The 22,113-nt window shown below is 38.9% G+C and overlaps 1 protein-coding gene across 2 annotated transcripts in view; it reads left to right on the plus strand.

The window, feature by feature from the left end:
- The window catches only part of LOC143996781 (cadherin-6-like), a 495,985-nt gene that overhangs the window by 361,823 nt on the left and 112,049 nt on the right, over window positions 1–22,113 (plus strand). For both annotated transcript variants that reach the window (XM_077492041.1, XM_077492042.1), the window contains exon 6: window positions 1,246–1,433. In XM_077492041.1, coding sequence (XP_077348167.1) covers window positions 1,246–1,433 — 188 coding nt within the window. The remainder of the gene's footprint in view (window positions 1–1,245; window positions 1,434–22,113) is intronic.

Here is a 22,113-nt window from a genome sequence, read left to right on the forward strand (position 1 = left end):
AGGAACAGAGAAGACAGGATAAAACAGCCTTTTTACACAATGCAGAGGGTTAACCAATTAGGTTCCACAGTGTGTATAAAGCCCCATATACACTAAGATTTTCTGCTGATTTTTTCCTTCAGATTTACCAAAACCATGTAATGCAAGGGCCTGCCTGATTGCATACAAATTGAAACTCAATTTCAACCCAAACTCAACCCTAAGGTTTGACCTCATATTATATGGTTTTGGTAAATCTGAAGGAAAAAATCTGCAGAAAATAGTGTGTATGGGGCTTTATAAGCACGCTTACTGCATATACAGACTGATTTTACTGTTGTGGGTTCAGTAACACTTTAAGTGAACGTCTAAGTGAACACTTTAAGTGAACCAAAGCTTGTACATTGAATTATTATCATTATATTATCAATCCTCCCTCAGTTTCTCTTAGCCAAGATTAGGAAAGCGGGGACATGACCTCAAACTAGCAGGTGGAAAGTTCACAACTAATCCTAGAAAATATTATTTTACTGAAAAGGTAGTTGATGCTTGGAACAGAGTTTCCGCAGTGGTAGTGGGTCAGTCAACAGTAAGCCAATTCAAACTTGCTTGGGACAAACATAAAACAAAAAATACAAAAACATATATAAATTAAAAAATTAAAAAATAAAAAGAGCAGACTCGATGGACCACTTGGCCTTTTTTTCTGCATTTACCTTTCTATGTTTCTATGCAAATAATACTAATAATACATTTAAGTCTATTGAATTTTGTCAGAAAGAGATTGTGAGATACATGAGGCAAACGAGAAATGTAGAAGTTGGAGCTAACTTCATTAAAAGGTTTCCACTGAATCCTTATTTACATGGCACCTTTGCTTTCATCTGGTACAGGAGGGGTGTTTCTTATACTTACAGACTATACTGGGTTACTGCTGTACAGTGATGACTTAGATACTGTAGCATTCTGTATACACCATGTTACATCATTAAATGCAACTTTCAAAGAGTTCTGCTCGTCTCCCTATTTGTTACTGAAGGTAAGTGAAACTACAGAGAAGAAACATCGATGTGGTAAAAATATAAATAAAAGTCAAATTGCAACTTAATTCCCCGTCTGTTTCAAGTGGTATACTCACCATTAAACTACTCCCGCTTTAATCTGTTTTCAATATTTTTGTTACAAGTCTGTCTTGGTGCTTTCTAAAGCTTTGTGAAAGAAACGTTAAAAACACTTTTTAAAAGCGTCTATGTTTTAAATCTCTAGGTACCTATCAATTCAGGGCCCGGGAGTCTTCCCCTGTGGGTTCTGCAATTGGCAGAATCAAAGCTAATGATGCAGATGAAGGTGTGAATGCGGAGACGGAATACAAAATCAGCGATGGAGATGAACACGACATGTTTCAAATCACCACAGACAAGGAGACGCAGGAAGGAGTCATTATTGTCAAAAAGGTAATTTGGAATGGGAAAAATTGGTGCTAGAGAGCTGTTTTCACTGAAAATACTCTTAAAGGAAAATGTTTGTATTGTTATTCCTAATTCCTAATTTTACATAAAAATTAAAGTAGAAATAAATCCATACTAAAGGTTTGCAGAAATTGAGTTTGATTTACTAAGGACAAATATAATGTGCACTGCAAGTGCAATTTAACCACTTCCCGTCTAGCCTATAGTCAATTGAAGGGTGAGCGGGCCTCTTTGCGATCCTGGTGGACGCCATATGATGTCTCAATTGAAGGCTGGATGGGCCTTTTGGTGATCCTGGTGGACGTCATATGACATCTAAATTGAAGGCTTGGCGGGCTTCTCGTCCATCCTGGTAGACATCATATGACGCCTCAATTGAAGGCTGGGCGGGCCTCTTGGCGATCCTGGTGGACATCATATGGCATCTCAGTTGAAGGCTGGGCGGGCCTCTTGTCCATCCAGGTGGACGTCATATGATGTCTCAATTGAAGGTTTGGCAGGCTTCTCGTCCATCCTGGTGGACGTCATATGACATCTCAATTGAAGAATGGACGGGCCTCTTTCCCATCTGGGTGGACATCATATGATGTCCTCCCGGATCATGCCTCACGCACGCCAGGCTTCAGTGCGATCTGCCACTGGCTGCATCCACTGGACACAGCCGATGACTAATTACTGTACCGGCCCACTGCCAGTACCATGTGACAGCTGTAACCAATTAGAGCAGGTCACATGACAGTTGTAAATAATGGATAGCTTTCTTTCAAGCCATCTATTGTATACAATTGTGTTGCTAGCTGTGATTGGTCACAGTGATCACATGGTACAGACTGGGCCAATCACAGCCCATCTGTGCCATGTGATCAGCTGTGGCCAATCACAAACTAAATGAATCAATTTCATTCCATAAACTGTTTGCTTATAGCAATGCAATTCATTGATATATGCAACATACTGTGTAAAAAAAAAAAATACTAACCACTTCCCCAAAGTAGTACAATGTTACTCTGGTAACATTATATTGCTCTGGTCTAAGTGTGTTAAAAAAATTCATAAAAAGAAGAAAAAAATATATAATAAAAAATAAAAGAATATAAAAGAATAAATTTTTTTCTGTACTGTCACTAGTTAGTATCCCTGATCACTGCCAAACACCAGTTATAAGATGACACTGTACTGCACTGGTGACAGTATGTAAAAACGAAAAACTTCAAAAAGCTTGCCATGCTTCTTACTAAATATCTTGGACTGTCTACATACCAAAAAGGGTAATTTGGAGGATATCTGTCTTGACATTTTTGGGCCTCAAAAAATGAGATTGGTACATCAGGATTGATCAATTTTCAGATATATACCATAGTTTGTAGATTGTATAATTCTCCTACAGGCTAAATGATATACACTGATTTGGGTTAGCTGAAATTTATGAAAAACAATTATTTATTTGCAAAATATTATAACAGAAATGAACAAAAACTTTTTAAGCTTACTTAGCAAAAAAATAAAAACCAGTGTTGATTAAATACCATCAAAAGAAAGCGTGTGACAGTGGGCGAAAGCTGAAAATTGGCCTTGGCAGGAAGAGGGTAAAAGTGCCTGGTGATTGAGTAGTCTTTGCAAAGTGACGTTTTACCTCATTTACTAAGCTCTGGAGCACGTGCACTTGCAGTGTACAGTATATTGGTCTTTAGTAAATCAACCCCATGGCTTCCATTTATCAACAATTGGTATGTATGTACCCATTTTTATTATTATATCTACTTTTTTAATTGCTTGGTGATGTTCTTAGCAGTTTGTATTTTTTTCTTCATAAAGGACAATGAGAAGACCTTTCAATTTCAGTTTTTTCCATTGTCAAGCCATCCTGTGCTTTATGCAATAGTGTGTACTGGATGCTGTATGCCCATACAACGTCCTGTACACTCTAGCAGTCTGCTTCTCGTTAGGCAGGCCTCCTGGACTCCCCACCCAACTGGGGATTGCCAGCGGCTCATAAAACATGGAATTGTCATCTCTGCAGACTGACCTTCTAGCCCTCCCCTACCTGGAGCGTGACAGCAGCTCCTGGGATCTGTTGGCTCTGCCCACAGCCCTCAAAGCTGAAGCAAGAAGAGCCAATGGAGTGGTCACATGTCTATGCAGGGAAAGACGTAAAAACATTCCTTACCTGAATGGCATCCTTAAAGGGTAACTTCACTTTTGTGGGGACAAAAATAGAAAATAAAAAATTATATAGCGTATGCAATTGTGTCACACGTCTTATGCCCAGTACACACGGTCGGACTTTCCAACGGAAAATGTGCGATCGGATCTTGTTGTCGGAAAATCCGATCGTGTGTGGGCTCCATCTGACTTTTTCCGTTGGAATTTCCGACACACAAAGTTTGAGAGCAGGATCTAAAATTTTCCGACAACAAAATACGATTGTTTAAATTCCGATCGTGTGTAGACAATTCCGACGGACAAAGTGCCATGTATGCTCAGAATGAATTATGAGACAAAAGCTATTGGCTACTGCCCTCTTTATAGTTCCGTCGTATGTGTTGTATGTCACCGTGTTCTGAACAATCAGATTTTCCGACAACTTTGTGCGACCATGTGTATACAAGACAAGTTTGGGCCAAAATCTGTCGGAAAAAAATCTGACGGATTTTGTCGTCAGAATGTCCGACCGTGTGTACAGGTACATTATTAATTGAATGGTAATAAAAATTACCTTTCCTTTTCAATCTGCAGCCGCTGTAATTTTCTGAAAATGCATTGCAATATGTGTCAAAATGTGTACAGAACACCCCCCAGAAACATAATTTCCTGCTTGTATGATTGGCTCACTAATTTCCCCAGAAGTCTGATTTCAGGCATCCCCTGGAACAAAATGTCATTATTTGTGAGATACTGTACTCCCAATAGGAACACATCCAAAGGGATCCAGGCTCAGCAGATTTCCTCATTAGTGCTCTGCAGGTGTACAGCTGATTGATGATTATTAAGCCACTCCCATTAGATTCATTTTTCCACATGGACACAGACAAACACACATGTATTTCTTCAGAATAATAAAAGGTAGGACTCTTCAACAAAGGTTATTATAATCCTTGCAATGTACATAGGTCACCCAGAAGGGAATGTTTTTTTTTTTTCAACAAAAGTGGAGTTACGCTTTAACCATTGGTAAAGCATTACCATTATGTGGTAAACATGCCTTAGGTTTACTAACACTTCAACTATTTAAAGCGGAACTTCACTCTCTCAATCAAGATTGACTATTTTTAATTCTTATGCTGCTTAGTAAATGGATAGAAAAATATATCATATTTCTTTTTAAACTTTCTTTTACATTTCTTCAGTTACTTCCTGATTTTACTGCCTAGGGATTATGCCATACATCCCAGCAGTTTTCAGTAGGGGAGGAGGGGCTTTTTTAGCTAAGCACACCCTCTCCTGCTTTCTTGCGTGAGCTAAGGGCAGGCAGATTCCAGGAAGTAAATGCTACAAAAAATAATCTGCCCTTACTCAAGATGGCCACGGGTAAAAATACTAGGGGATGTTTTTATAAGTAGTTTCTCAACAAAATAAAGCATGGAGGCATGGATGGATGGGTGAGTTTGCTTTGAATAATAAAAATGAATTTAATAGCATTTTTGGTTTGTGGTTCTCTGATGAAATGTAGTTCTGCTTTAATTCTGTCTCTATTCAGAAACTTGGACATTTTTCTATGTTTATGTCTTTCCTAATGGAGAGGGGGCAGGTACCATTCTCTGTTCATTTACAATCCACGTATCCCTTATAGAAATTTGTATCTACCTAAATATATGTAAATTAAGTACCTACTTCCAAGAATGGAAAAACGCAAAAAAATAAATAAAAAACACATGCATTAGCTGTCCAGAATAGATGCATACCCCAATACACTACTCTTAGCACCACCCCCTTCTAATCTTACCCTCAGCCATTTCTATAATTACCCCATCCCTTTTTTCCAGCATATGCAGAGCTTTCAGCATACACTATTCTTTCAAAGTACCATTCAGCTCCAGTTTGTAAATGTTGAGCACAGATTCTAATGGGAGTGCTGATGGACACTCTAAACAAGCTGCTTGCAGGCTTCAGCACTTCTGAAAGCTTGAAGAAAGCCTGCTGGTAGCTTGCTTGAAGTGAAAATCAACACTTACATTAAGATCTGTGTTCAACATTTACAAGCTTGAGTTGAATGACACTTTAAAGGCTTCCACAAAGTGTGCTGAAAGCTCTGCAAATGCTTTGTGAAAGCTTGCTGTTCACACTGCTAATATATAAGCTGAAGCCTGTGTAAAACAGACATTCCATTTACATGCCATTGTTAAAGTGATTATAACCCTAAAATAAATACAAAATGATCCTGATTTTTTGACTTTTAAAGCAGGATACACAGCATAGTGTTTGTGCTGTGTCATGTGCCCCTCTCTGTGTTCTAAAAAAAAAAAACCTGGTTGATCCTACCTGTTCCAGTGTCCCACTTCGTGTGCTGACCACTGTAATCATGGCTGCTGACCCATAATACCATGGTAAGGTTATATGCCTCTGTCAACCCGCTGCTCTCCTCTCTCCCCCTCTCACCCTCCCTCAGTGCCTGTAAGTTTGGGAGTCTGTCACATTACTACTTACAGATCCAGTAATCCCCTCTCCTAGAGGATGATACAATGTGCAGTAACCATGTTTATTTTTTAATTATTGTGCAAAATACCTTATTTACAGCACTGCTGGGTGCTCACGTGACCTCCCGATGCTCATCTCCTCTCCTCCTATCTGACTGTGCTGTAAATAAGGTATTTTGCACAATAATTTAAAAGGAAACTCAAAACAAATTATGCTGCGCTAGTCATAATAAATGTATCCAACAACTTAGTGTATCAATTCTCCTGTGCAAATATGAGTGCCAACATAATAACATGTGAATATACAACACTGGGCGGCACAGTGGTGTAGTGGTTAGCACTGTCACCTAGTAGTAAGAAGGGTCGCTGGTTCAAATCCCAACCACGACACTACCTGCCTGGAGTTTGCATGTTCTCCCTGTGTCTGTGTGGGTTTCCTCCAGGTACTCCGGTTTCCTCCCACTATCCAAAGACATGCAGGTAGGTTAATGGGCTTCGGTCCAAAAATTGGCCCTAGTATATGAATGGGGACCTTGGATTGTGGGCTCCTTGAGGGTAGGGACTGATGTGAGTTTGCAATGTACAGGGAGGGATAGGGACAATTGTAGACACTCACTCAGGTTGAACTGGATGGACTGGTGTCTTTATTCAACCTTACTAGCTATGAGACTATGAGAATATGATGCATTCATGTGTATTTCTTCTTGTAATAATATAAATTCTGTGCTTAAGTGCAGTCAAATATTTGATTAATGAAAATGTCAGAAAAAAGTTCTAACTGGTTGAGTCTTCACAAATTATCAAAAATCTGTGCTTTGTATCTATTCACCTCAGTGAAAACCGATATAAGCACTACATGCATACACCACTGTTAAGTACACAATGGGGTTTATTTACTAAAGCTGAAAAATGCAAAATCAGGCTCACTTCTGCATAGAAACCAATCCGCTTCCAGGTTTTATTACCAAACCTTAATTGATTGGTTTCTATGCAGAAGTGAGCCTGATTTTGCACTTTCCAGCTTTCATAAATAAACACCATTGCGTATTTAAAAGTGGGGTATGCCTGTATTTGGAGCTCTTTTTCTCTCATATATATGGAGTCATAATAGAGACACATCAATGGAGCAACGAGGAGGAAAGCATGATTAGTCGGGGTGACTAAAAAGCTTTATTTGACCAAAGTTAAGTATGAGGTCACACTTTGTGAGGTGAGCGCATTTCTTATGAGGGAGCACTGAGGTGAATAGATACAAAGCATGGATTTTTGAGAATTTGTGAAGGCCCAACAAGTTACAACTTTTTTCTGACATTTTCATTAATTCAATATTTGATTGTGCTTAAGTGCGGGATTTATATTATTACAAGAAAAAAAACACATGAATGTATCATATTATTGTATATTTGCATGTTATTATGTTGGCACTCATATTTGCACAGGAGAATTGATGCACTAAGCGATTGGATACATGTATTATCACTAGCGCAGCATTATTTGTTTTGAATTTATTTGCACATTTATATTGGGAGTGTGTTACTTGCTGCTTGCATATATCACTCAGATTGTATTCTAGTTGCTTGCAAGACTACCTATTAAATTTAAAATGAAACACGGTTACTGCACATTGTATCATCCTGTCAGAAAAGGGATTACATGATTTGTCAGTAATAACTTTGCAGCTACTTTAATCTTATACAATGCATGTTTTTCCCATTTTTTATACTTATCTACGATATGAGCTCACTTCCTTTCAAGGAATTTGCTTTTAAACTTTCATATGATCATTGGAAATGAAAATCTATCCCAGAAGCTAATTGTCTGATTCGAAAAGAGCAGCACTGTGCTAAGCCTTTGATAAGGCGGTGTATTGTCTCTAGGTGGAGACTGCAATATGAGGTAATTGTGAAGAGTCAGTTTACACCAAAATGATATGTTAGTTGTAGATGGAAACTAGTGTGTTGAGTAGGCACCTAGATTCCCTTTTTGCTTCATACACCCAAAAACAAGACCTCTTTGCCATAATTCCCAACTCCGTCCCTATCTACCTGCCAGTTTTGTAGAGTTTCTGCCCATGTTTGTGTGTTCCAACACGTCCTGTTGCTTTCTCCATAATGTAAAATAATTCTAAACGAAGGTAGTAAAATAATCAGTTGGTGTATGGACCTGGGAACTTAAGCACAGAGGTCTCACCAACAGTGTTTGTAAGAGCCAGAGGATAATAAGTTTTTACTTTCCAGCATCTATTGAAAAGATAAATATGAGTTTTGCACAGACTGAACTTATACTGTGCCAGCATGAGGCTTTTGTGTTTGGCAAAACAATTATCTTGGTTTCCACTCCCTTGAGTTACTTAGCACTGTGTGTAGTTTGTATTTTCTTTGTGTGTTTGCATGGGTTTACATTGCCTTCTTGACTCTCCAGTGTGTGTGTGTGTGTGTGTGTACCTTTCTCTTTCATTGTTTATAGCATCACCGCTAGAGGCAGTTACTGTTGCGAGTAGTCTATGTGCATTGTAAGGCTCTGTTTGTACCTTATAATTCCTAAAGCAGATTGCGCCATTTCACTGAATGCACACTGTTGCATTCCAGCTGATCACACATAGCAAAAATGTTGTAGCACACAGGAGCAAATAGTATAAACATCAAAAGACATACAAGGGATGCCTTTTGTTATATGGGGCCCATACATATTATTACAGGAAGACCCTGCAGAGATCCAAAAAATTCCAAAGTCAAACAATTGCAGGTGTACTTTTTTGTTCTTGTTCCACAATATAACACCATAGTTGCCAACATCTACTAATAATGTTCTGGAACTTATTGATGCTGAGCCTGTGTATCTAAATTTTCTATGCGCCGTATGATCTTGGAACACCACAGAACACTTTATAACACATAAAGGCACATTTAATCGACTAGAGCAGATGTACCTTTTTTTTCATAAAATATGATTTTAAAAAGTGCAAAGCATATTAATAGATGATAAGACTTTAAAGGAAACTTCTCATGAGAGAAACCATTTGATCAACATGAAAGCCAGGTGGCTGGCATTTTCAGAAGGGAAGGTTAGCAATGGCAGCCTTTATATCCCAGTCATCACACGTTCCCTTTAACATGCAGAAAAAAGAGGGATTTTATGGTATAACTGATTAGTAAACCATAAACGTTTTAGTAGAAAAATAATAATTTGGGGGATTCATCTGTAATAACTGAGACTCTCATAAATCAAGGCAGTTGACAACAAGATTATTATATACATTTTGTTATTGTAGCACTGGGCTCCTGAAGAGCACGTGCTATGTGTTTTTCAAAGTTAAAACTTTACCCAAGCTACAGTTTGGTTTGGGTCTATTTATCTAAATTTGACTTCTGTGTCAGTCTGACTGGGTTGTGAGATGTTCAGCCTTGCCACAGGGGGGCACTGTCTCTGGTGGCAGGCGTAGAACTATGGTCAGGTCAGGAGCTTAAGTTACTCTTTTTCGGAGCCAGGTCAGTGGGAGTGGCCCTCATGCTGTGCTCTCTGGGAGAGGGCATTTAAGATGCGGATGTCACGTGGTTCAGGGTTTCCGGTCCAGTATGATGTGCTAACTACTTGGTCCTGGTCCTCCTGACCAGCCCCCAGGAAGGCTATGGCCTGGGGTGCAGATCCACCTGACGTTAATGCCCGGGGCTGGCTAGCCTGAGGCAGGGAAACTAGAGGAGGATTCTGAGGTGGTTGGGTGCTGTCTCCGGTTTAGGAGAGACCCATTGTACTTCAAGCATTCCACAGGAGGGCTCTTTAGAAGAACACCACGTGCGAGTTTGATTTTCTTAACAAGAGCCTGGAAGGGCTGAAGTTACCGAAAGAATCCGGTCTTGTAGATATCTTTAAGTGGGCTGAAAGATCCAGGTATCCTACAAGTGTTCTACAGCTTAGTTTCCTATGTGTTCTGCAACAACGTCTGTGACAAAGACAAGAGAATGGCTATTCTCTGGATGCAGTCAAAGTAAGCAAGTTCTTTAATGTTTATAGACTTTGACATTGAGAGTACCTGAACCTCCTTTCCAACCCTCTGATCCCAAGTTGAAAGACTGTTCAATGGTTCGAGTTTAAAGCAAATAAAATCCATTCAAGTGGATCTATTGTCAGTCTCAAGTTACTGGGTCATTAACCACGGGACTTCCCCTAGACGTGTCACAAGGAGAACGGAAGGTAACGGTAAGCCCAAAAATAACCAGCAGCTCCTTCGGGGGTTAGTGCTACATTATGTCAAGTTATTATTTGATTATGCCTATTAGTAGTAGCAGTAGTAGTATTGCTTTTCATACACTCTACTACTACTAAATATCTTTTTAACAACAAAACTGCATTGAATAGATGAATTACACTTAACGTAGCAATGTACACAGGATACTTTAGGAATATCACACATAAACATGGGGAGTATACACACACACATCATGTCTATAGCTCCCAACTTTCTGAGATGAGAAAAAGAGACACCTTTTAATAGAAAGTATGTAGGAATAGTCTGATGCTGTCTATGTCTTCACACTATGTGCCCATAGGCTGGAAAAGAGCCATATACCAGTTATTGATATACACACCATTCAAGCCTATAGGGACACACTGTACAAGGTGTGTCCCCATAGGCTTGGCGGGGATGTTTAGAGATAGTTTAAAGAAACAGTAAACTACAGGCAGATATTAAAGAAAGTCAATAATTCAATTATGGTTTTATCAAAATAACTGTATTTTTTATATATATTTAATTTTCACTTTCTAATGGGTGGGCGGGGGAGTTGGTCAAGCTATACTGAATTGGACAGTGCTGTTGATCTAACATTAGATGTTTTCTGAAGAAATTAGTGCATAAAAGTATCCTCCTTGTTGTGCTACCGCTACTTCATTGTTCAGTCACAAGGTAGACTGAGTCTTAGATCTGGTTTTATTATTTAACTGCAGTATATTTCTGTAAGGAGTACTGGGACCTAGCTATACTGTCTGTCAGGGGTCCCCAGATGACAAGAAGACATTTTTTAATTCTTTGACAAGTAACACAGTCAGCTAAAGTGTTACTAAACCCAGGACCCTGCATTCACTATATCTGGTTTCTCACAGTAATCAGAACACAGAAATGCAATGACTTTAGTAAATATAAACAGGTAAATACCCTTTCCCAAAAGCAGTATACAGGCATAATACATTTTTAAGTACACAATGAGGTTTATTTACTAAAGCTGGAAAGGGCAAAATCAGGCTCACTTCTGCATAGAAACCAATGAGCTTCCAGGTTTTATTACCAAAGCTTAATTGTACAAGCTGGGGTTAGAAGCTCATTGGTTTCTGTGCAGCAGTGAGCTTGATTGTGCACTTTCTGGCTTTAGTAAACAAACCCCATTGTGTACTTAAAAGTGGGGTATGCCTGTATAGCAGTTTTGTGACTTCTATCAGTGTTTGGTTAAAGCTTGTAGGTAGATATTTTATTCTTCTCTAACTGTCCTATGAGGCTGCAGGGACCCTGGCCTTCTATTTGGACAATGTTGATTGGCCCTATGCTAAACGTTTATGAAAATAGTCCAGTTGCCAAATTGAAATCATAAGCAAAAGTGTGCTGCACCCTGGGGATCTTTGATCTTTTCCATGGTGCTCGGGTAGATCTCCACCACTTCAACGTGGAAAACCCAAGAACCAGGATTGACAGTACGCAGTTAAGCTTCATACATATGGAAACAATTTTATCTTTTGACATATTTACATTCTGCCAGTCAATTTCTGCCTCCCACACTAAAGCTAAGTTAACACGGCTAATTCAGAACTTTCAGCTCTGCAACTTCTCGAGGGCCAATCTCACCATCAGCTAGGAAAAAGCATCATCATACTGGTGAGGTCATTTGTGTGTTGCTACTCATCAGTAAGCTACCTACACATCTCTTCGTTCAGCCTCAGTGACCTGAAGCAATTTAGGAAGACGGCGGCATTATGTGGCATATTAGTGCCTGGTTGACTCACAGTGTTAGCATGATTTTATGTGCACAAGTCTCTAGTTGAAGTTGAAGCTAACATAAAGACATATACTAGAAGTAGTTATACTAGCAGTTTTCAAAAACATGTAGCATTTAAGATTTATGAATTAATAAATACCTACAGGGGGTCATCTTTGCCTTGAACTCTGCTTTAAATAAATCTGGCTCACGAATTCAGATTATACTTTTTTAGATTAGATCGTGTTCTGTAAGCCCCGAAGCAGAAACTTGGTGGGGTGTTGTCAAGTAGACATATATACAGGTCTTTTTCTGGCAGCAGTGCTATCAGCAACAATAAGCAGCTAACTACAGAGGTGTCAGTCGTTCCAAGGACCACCTATAGAGTGACATCGGAGATGTGAGAGAAGCCAAGCAAGACTGATTGCCAATTAGCAATACTGAGGCATGATTTACAGAAATCTATTGCAGATAACAAGCAATGTTTATCTAAGGTAGATGTGATGACATGGATTTTTGCTTTTAAGTGCATCCCGGGCACCTTATTCCCACAAATGAGCGCACAAATAATATAGAAAATCAAAAAGGCAAATGAAATCAAATAGCCAAAATGCACAATTTCCCTACATGTTACAGTATCCAAATTAAAAAGCCAGGTTGTGCTCACAAAGTCACAGTTGTACCATGCAGAGATGATCATGGAGCAGGATGTCTGCTTATACAGGAAAACATTCATCTTTGATATCTTTGTGATGACAAGACAGCTCTCAGATAAAAGGCTTACGCCTTTCCTTGTAACACGGAGCGTATAGATCTGGTACGCTAATAAAAAATACATTACTTACACTGAGCAATAAAAATACATATGTTGTGATATAAAACGAAATATTTCAAATGTCGCGTGATTAATGTCAAAAATAGATACCTAAGGAATGCGAATATATTTAACAGATATCTTTAATACACACCATTTTTAATATGAATGTTGTTTACTTTTCAAAAATATATATTTTTATATTTTTTTGTTGTATGTTATACTTTCATTATCACATTGTTATAATCATTTCTAACTTACATAGTCTATAAGGTGGAAAAAGACACAGATCCAGTCAGGTCAACGTATGTCTGTGTTTGTGTGTGTGTGTGATTTTTATTCTCTACAAACCCCATAAACCCGTATATTCTGCATCCCAAGCAAGATAATTAAAAGTTTTTTCAAGTTGTCAAGAATCTCAGTAAAGAGCCCTTTTCCACAATCTAAGGTTAAACCACTTTTCTTCTAACTTCAAACCTTGTGGCTGAATGTACGCTTCAGGGACCGTAGTGTTTTTTTTACAGTTACTGCAGTCACCTCTGTTATATTTGTACATTGTAATAATATCTACTCTTAAGGTAGAACTTCACTTGAAATAGAAAGTTCTTCTCACCCTCCAGACCCAACAACCCCCCCCCCCCCTCCACACCATCATCGGTAACTGTTTTTCAGGCACTGGGTACCCACTTCTACTTTCCACACCTAGGTGAGAAGAGTGGACGTTTAACCCTTCGCCCCCACCACCACCACCACCGTTATGTGTCCCAGAAGGCTGAGGGACCAGTCTACAAGTGCAGTATGTTTCATGCATGTACAGAGGGGAGCCAGCTGTGAATCAGCAGGAAATTACAGCCGGCTTCCCCCAGCAAAGATAGGGATGCCGGGGATCTGAAGACTGGTGAACAATTGGCCTGGGTTAAGACAGCGGTGGATTCCTGGACTAGTGATTAGTTCCTCAAAGTTCCCCTTTAAGCACTTCCTCTCCAGATAACTGTAATCTATTGTGCCTTTAAAGAGGAAGTAAACCCTGATGGGTTTACTTCCTCTTTCATTCCCTGCAAAGGCAAAGCATAATGGACTACTATGCATCGCATAGTAGTCCATTGTGTGTCACTTACCTGACACAGGAGCCAGCGAAGTCACCGCTGTCCCCTGTAGTTCGGCGCATCCATCTTCTCGGTGGGGTCTCGCAGCTCCGACGCTGTCATTCGGCGAAGACGCGATGACGTCACTCCCGCGCATGCGCATGGGAGCCGACACGCGCGGGAGCTTCGTCATTGACAATGCCACGCTCAGTGCGCCTGCGCGCCTCTGTCTACGGCGCATGGGCCGTAGACAGCGGTGCCTGTCTTAGGGAAAATATCTCCTAAACGGTATAGGTTTAGGAGATATTTCTTGGACCTACAGGTAAGCCTTAATCTAGGTTTACCTGTAGGTCAAAGTGGTTTGTAAGGGTTTACAACCACTTTAAGCTGTGATCTTCCATCCCCTTAATTTTGTTACCCTTGAAAAACTCTTTCTAAATTAACAATATCCTTCCTGAGGAATGGTGACCAAAACTCAACTGCGTATTCAAGATGAGTAGATTTTTTTTATCTCCTGAATCTTTGCCCTGTGTAATGCATGACAGTATTTTGCTAACTTTGTTAACTACAGCTTGGCAATGCATGCTATAAATATGCTAAAGTCATTGTAAACCTACATTTTTTTTTTAAATAAATAATAAACATGTTTTACTTACCTAATGTGCAATGCATTTGCATAAAGCAGTCCCAATCCTCCTCTTCTCGGGTCCCCAACGGTGCTCTTGGCTCCCCCCCCCCCCCCCCGCCAAGTGGCCTGCTGTGGGGGCACTTGTGCAGGCTTGCTTCTGAGCCACACTCTGTGTGTCCATTGATGCACAAAGTGTGGCTTGGCCCCACACCCCACTCTCTCCTTACAGGCTGACAAAGGGGGCTGGGGAAAGAGTAGAATGCAGAAAGTTATGCATTAAGGTAAAAAAAAAACTTTCAGCTTTACAACCACTTTAAGTCTGTGATCTCCAAGCACCCCTAGATCCTTTTCCATCACTGATTCTCCCAAGAAAGCCCTGCATATGTATTTTGGCACGCAAGTGCATAACTTTAGATTTCTCAATATTCAACCTCATCTACATTTGCTGCCTAATCCCCAATTTTGTCAAGTTCTTTTTGCAACACTGGAATTGAGCTCTTTATTTCAGTTTCAATATCATCAATAAACAAATTGAATAGAGTCATTCATTACTACTCTCTGGACTTGTTTGTGTAACCTGTTTTCCTGATCCCACCATGCCTCTAAACCCACCACCCTGCCATGCCTCTGATGTGACCATCCCAGTTTGGAAAGATCAGAGGCATGGTGGGATGGTGGGATCAGAGGCATGGTGGAATGGTGGGAACAGAGGCATGGTGGGATCAGACTGGGATGGTTGCATCAGAGGCATGGTGGGATGGTGGATTTAGAGGCATGGTGGGATCAGAGGCATGGTGGGATGGTGGGACAGTGGGACCGTAATGCCTCTGATATCACCATGCCTCTAAACCCACCACACCATCATGTCTCTGATCCCACCATCCCAGTCTGATCCCACCATCCCAGTCTGATCCCACCATACCTCTGATCTCACCATCCCACCATGCTTCTGATCCCACCATCCCACAATGCTTCTGATCCCACCATCCCACCATGCTTCTGATCCCACCATTCCACCATGCCTCTGATCCCACCATGCCTCTACCTCTGATCCCACCATGCCTCTGATCCCACCACTCCTCTGCCACTGGAGAAAAATTTAGTTTTTATGACTGCTTGAATTTTTGGATAAACCATGCACATTTAGTCTTATTTCTCCTTTCCATAAATTACCATGGGGCAGAAGAAGCTGCCTGTGAATTTAGGGGCAGCTGGATGCACTTGTCAAAACTGAGTGTCTTTGTTACATTCTCACAGTGCCCAGCCAGTACAGCCTCCCCTTCCCCCCCTTGCACATATGCGAGAGGCTGAATATGCTCTGCATATTCGGTTTTACATGTGGATACAGCTGTAGCCGGGGGATCCCTCCATAAATGTGACGACTAGATCGTTTCCAGATACCAACTGAGCAAAAGGCCCTGGCTGGGTGTAAGCTACAGGCATTTATTATCTTACGTCTGGTAAGCGCACACTTCATACGGTGGTGGGATTTGTTCAGCAATGTCACTTCGTTTGTGGATTTCTTCACACAGTGTCACCAAATATTGCACAGATACTGGACACTGTTCGGATAATTTTTGGACATTAATATAGTATTATTGATTTCTATTTGATAACCGTTTTTTCAAAGGAAAGTGCTATCTTTGGACACTTTGAGATCACAATATTTATTTATGTCTATAATATTCACTGATTATTTTTATGTTATAGTTTAGAGTGCAACCTTTAATGTTTAAAAAAAAAAAAATGTAAATGCACACTTTTTACCTGCCAAAAACAATGTGCATTTTTATTTTTTAAAGTGAACTCTTCCTTTAAGTTTGCAATTCTATTCGTTTTTAATAGGGGTTTCTGTGTCATATTTCAGATTTTCAGTAATTAATGTACTCTGTCAGTAAATGTTCAATGTTTTGTCAGTAGAAAAAAATCGGGGTGGCTTGGCAAACCTGATTACAACATCTTTTTCATGTGTAAATGCAGAACAGAAAAAAAATGTGAATACATCTGCTTTTTTCCCTGTCAGTTGTGAGCAGCTTTCCGTGTTCATCTTTTATGTCTTTCATAACCTTTTTAGTATTGATATATTTGCAAAAAATGTTATGATTTGTTTTACTTGATGTAGCAATGTGTTCCTCATGTTCTGCTTTAACCACCCTGATTGCTCCCTCACATTTCTTGTTTCATTCTTTGTGAATCTAGAATGTCAGGAGCATCCCTTCTACTTTGTACTTTATAAAGGCCTGTTTTTTTTTATCATTTATTTGTGTTTTTAGCTACATTTGTTTTAATTCTGTTCTTTTATGCGTGTTACCCAATGTAACATTGTGTGCCCTTTCTTTGAAAACATTTGACTGTTGCAAATATTTGCAAATATAAGTTTGATGCTTTCATACAACAGAAAATGTACTCAGCATTCCTAAATAAATGGTGCAGTCCACAGTTATAGAATTGCTTGGGTTTATTTTGCTTTTATAAACTGATTGGTGTTTAAAACAGACCTATATTTAACCAACACCCCTCTTAACAAATCACATTCCTCAAATTAATAGTTGTTACAAGAAGCCCTAAAATACTTGCCCCTGTTGAGGGTTCAGATTCTTAGAGCAGCCAGATAAGTGACTGAATGCTGGCCATCCATGTTCACCGATGAAACAGTTTAGGGGACCAACATTTAGGCAAGAGTTGGTTAAGTGGCAGTGTGGGCATTTGGTAAGATTAGCCACTGTGGCAAACTAAAGTTGCATTTGCATTTCAATACAGGTACATATTTTAGGATTTATTTCAACATCTATTAACTTCTGGTTATATGGACAGAAAGTCCAGAGTGATATGTAAATTAGAGTCAGAAGTTGTTTTATGTAGTAGCTCACAACCACCAGGCAGGAACCATCATTTTTTTGTGAATGCTGTAAAAAAATAGGAAAAATGATAAACAAAATTGGTAGATTTTAATTATTGCACTTTGTACATATGTTTTTTTTTTTTTTTTTTTGCAGTTCAATTGCATTTAAAGAATAGTAGTATTCAGTAGAGAAAATACTTTTAAGCACTGCCTTGTTTGAATCATTAATTTAGATAACCAGTTTTCCATCTTGTGAGTTAATTTATGAGTATTTTATTTTTTTATACTAACAGAAAAATTGGTATTTATATATGTACTGAGGAAATAAGCGCTTAGTTTTCATTTTTAAAAATATCACAGATATAGTCTCTGCTAATTATTTATTTTAATAATATTAAGTTCCATCTAAAGGGCAAGACCCATACTTGACACCTATAGCTTCAAATTTGCAAAAAAGTGTTAGAAAGTGTACAAAATGTACAGTTCTCATATTATCTTCTCCTTTGGTGAATTTTAATGAGCATTCTGTAATTCTGAACAAAGAGAAATTATCATATAAATTAAAAAAGAAATGAACAATTAAAATATTTAATTTTCATTTTTTAACCTGGTTTATTTCCATAGAAATATATATTGTCAAGAATTTTAAATCGGGACCACTTCCGAAACAACTGGTGGTCTTAGAACCTTTTTTTCAGTTTTATTTTAATTGCGGATTCTTTATAATAATTTATGGGCAAGATAAAATATTTAAATTAAAGTATAAACCCAAAATGCAAATACCAGTTTCCATATAATGGAGACTTGAACTATTTCAGAAATATGTCTGCATTATGTTCCCATACCTTATTATCACAGAGAGAGCTGACCCTAAAGCGTAACTCCACTTTTGTTAAGAAAAAAACATTCCCCCTGGGTGATCTATGTGCATTGATTTTAACAAACTTTGTTGCAGATTCCCACCTTTTTTATTCTGAAGAAATCCCTGAGTGTTTGTCTGTGCCCATGTGGGAAAGTGAGTCTGGGAGGAGTGGTTTCATAATTATGAATCAGTGGTGGCACCTGCAGGGCACTAATGAGGAACGCTGCTGGGCCTGCATCCCTTGACATTTTTATTGCAGAGTATACTTGAAATCTGACTTGTATCTTACTGTAGACTTCTGGGAAAATCAGTGAACCAGTCACAGAAGCAGGAAATTATGTTTCTGGGGAGTGGTCAGTACACATTCTGTGTACAGAAAAACTCTGGGTAGCCATATTGCATTGTATTTTCAGAAAATTACAGAGCTACAGACTGAAAAGGAAAGGTCATTTTTACTAACATTCAATTACAATATGACTTGTGTCGCAATTGTATATACTATATAATTTTTTCTTTATTTGCTATTTTTTTCCTATGAAAGTGGAGTTACCCTTTAACCACTTCCCATCCCGCCCATAGTCAAATGACATCCGCAAGGTGGCTCTCATATCCTGGGCGGACATCATATGACGTCCTTGGCTTCCCACCGTCATAGGAGGTGTGTGCCTCACCACGTCACCAAGGAGTGGTTGCACGTGCCCGGCGGCCCCGATGTCCGCCGGGGACAAAAAATGCTCGTGACAGAACAGGAACGCAGATGTGCATATGTAAACACAAAGATCCATGTCCTGTCAGGGGAGAGGAGACAGATTGCGTGTTCCTAGTATATTGGAACACCGATTGGTCTCCTCCTCTAGTCAGTCTCATCTTCCCCACAGTTAGAACACACCTAGGGAACACAGTAAACCCCTTGATCGCTAGTGTTAACCCCTTCTCTGCCTGTGACATTTATACAGTAGTCAGTGCATATTTATAGCACTGATCACTGTATAAATGTCAATGGTTTCAAAAAAGTGTCAAAAGTGTCCAATCTGTTTGCCACAATGTCCCAGTCACAATAAAAATCGCATATCACCACCATTACTAGTAAAAAAAAAATAATAAAAATGCCATAAATCAATAACCTATTTTGTAGGCGCTATAACTTTTGTGCAAACTAATAAATATCCGTTTATTGGGATTTTTGTTACCAAAAATATGTAGAAGAATACATGTTGGCCCAAACCGAGGGAAAACGTAAAAAAAAAAAAAAATTTGGATATTTATTAAAGTAAAAAGAACAAAATATTGTGTTTTTTAAAAAAAAAGTGTCGCTCTTTTTTGTTTATAGTGGAAAAAATAAAGACTGCAGAGGTGATCAAATATCACCAAAAGAAAGCTCTATTTGTGTGGCAAAAATGATCATAATTTCATTTAGGTACAGTGTTGCATGACCGTGCAATTGTCACTCAAAGTGCGACAGTGCTGAAAGCTGAAAATTGGCCTGGGCAGGAAAGGGATGAAAGTGCCCTGTATTGAAGTGGTTAAAGTGGATCTATGCTTTGTCCACACAGAGCAAAGCAACAAGTTCACTTTAATAGAGAATTAAAGTACTGTTAACACTAATGTCTGATTCGGTGATTTTCATGTTATATTGTTTTCTTTTATTTCCTTATTTTTTCTTTACATTTTTTATAAAAATGTCAAGAAATAAAATTTGATTAAAAAAATAATAGCGACCACCATGAACTTGCTTTCCTTTTACTCCCTTGCCTGTACATTCACCCGCCTAGAGAAAAGCCCTATGTGGCTAGAGTTGTGTCTTGCATAGGGCTATGGATTGATTGGTTAAGTGCAGTCCCAAGCAGTGAGTCAAATAATCCTGCATACTCAGGAGTACAAGATACTGATGCTGATGCCAAACAGAGCGGAAGAGGAGCAAAGGAAAGGTGATTATAATCTGCTGGGGATGCAGAGGTTAAAATGTGCTTTGCGCTGAAAGTCTGTATATCAGAGAATGTGGTCAGAATTCCTATTAAACAGCTACAGTGGGCAATTTAAAAGACAGAGACTTCAAAATGTCTCATGTTTTGATGAAAGTGAACACAGGTTAGAATAAATAATAGTGATTCTTATGTAATATAAAGTCTGCAATGTTGATTCTTATGCCACATACACGCGATCGGAAATTCGGCCAGCAAAAGACAGATGAGAGCTTTTGGGCGGAAAATGCGATCGTGTGTATGCTCCATCGGACTTTTGCTGGCCAAATTTTGCCCAGCAAAAGATTTAGAGCATGTTCTCAATTTTTTGGTCGGAAAAAGTTCCTATCCAAAAATGCGTTCATGTGTATGCAATTCGGACGCACAAAAACTCACGCATGCTCAGATTCAACTACGAGATGGAAGCTATTGGCTTCTGGCTATTGAACTTCCTTTTTATAGTCCCATCATAGGTGTTGTACATCAACGCGTACTTGACGGTCAGAATTTGGTGTGACCGTGTGTATGCAAGACAGCTTGAGTGAAATCCCATCGGAATTCTGTCGGGAAAACCATCAGAGCTTTTTCCAACCAAATTTCCAATCGTGTGTCTGCGGCATAAGTTTAAAATCTGGGCCTGAGTTACTAAAGTTTATGTTCTTGTTCATTTGTAATAACACTTGTGTGACTAATACCCCTTTAAGCGCTTTCCTTTTATGTCGATCTTGACCTAGTACATACTTGAGTCTTTGCTTGTTCCACTTTACTTGTTCTTCTTTGTGTTGATGAAATAGACATTATCTTTAGGTAATTTGACTTTTCGTTCTTTATGACACAAATCTTGCTGTATTAAGTAATATGCAATAAACAGTGAATAGATTAAAAAAAAGTTATTGTCATAGCACTCCATTGAAGTCGTAAAAAGCCTCTACACGGAGGTTTGATGAGCTGTCAAGCTGCTATCTCTCTACCACACAAATACATTTTATACGTCAGAAAAACTGCCTGTGCTAACACAGCAAAATGTATGCTACAACAAACTTTGGAGTTTCTGAAAATACATTTCCAAAGTTTTTTGTTTACCATTGTACATTGTAAACTGTGCAATATATAGGTGGAACATATTATTTTCTATATCCATATTTATGCTTAGATATATCCACTTACATTTTTATGTTTTAGGTGATAGTGGTTGTGGTTCATTGGAAAAAAGTTCAGCTTTTAAGTAGTTTGCAGCAAAAAATACATAATATTACAAAGTTCAATGCTAACACACTTAAAGCACGCAAAGTGCACATAACACATTGTACCTCATGCGTGCAGCTGTGAATAGGATTTAAAGCATATTTGCACCAGAAAAACAGCCTATGTGAATATGATTAACAGAAGATTAAAATAATTTACTATGCAAACTGATCGCCCTGCAAGGCTTTTGCTATATACTATATATATATATATATATATATATATATATATATATATATATATATATATAGCAAATTGTCATTCAAAGTGTGATAGTGCTGAAAGCTGAAAATTGTGAAAATTGGCCTGGGCAGGAAGGGGGGTAAAAGTGCCCTGTATTGAAGTGGTTAATTGAACAACCTGAAGTTAGAAGCTGATTGGCTACCATGCACAGCTCCACCAGATTGTGAGTGTTCCCCCGGTTTTAGTAACTCTCCCCTTGTGTCTTTTTAAACTCTCAGGTATCTAAAAAAAAATATCAGTTTTGAATGGACTGATGCTTTAGGCTTCGTTCACATCTTGGCATGCTGAATCGCCGGCGCAATCACTGCGATTCAAAATAGCGGCAAATCGTGGGACTTTTGTGTGCTCCCTGTCACTTCCAATGACACCTCAGTTGCTGTTCGATTTT

Source organism: Lithobates pipiens, unplaced genomic scaffold (assembly GCF_037356315.1).
Source record: "Lithobates pipiens isolate NorthernLeopardFrog02 unplaced genomic scaffold, aLitPip1_a1.2 Scaffold_19, whole genome shotgun sequence".
In the NCBI taxonomy this organism is placed as follows: Eukaryota; Metazoa; Chordata; class Amphibia; order Anura; family Ranidae; genus Lithobates; species Lithobates pipiens.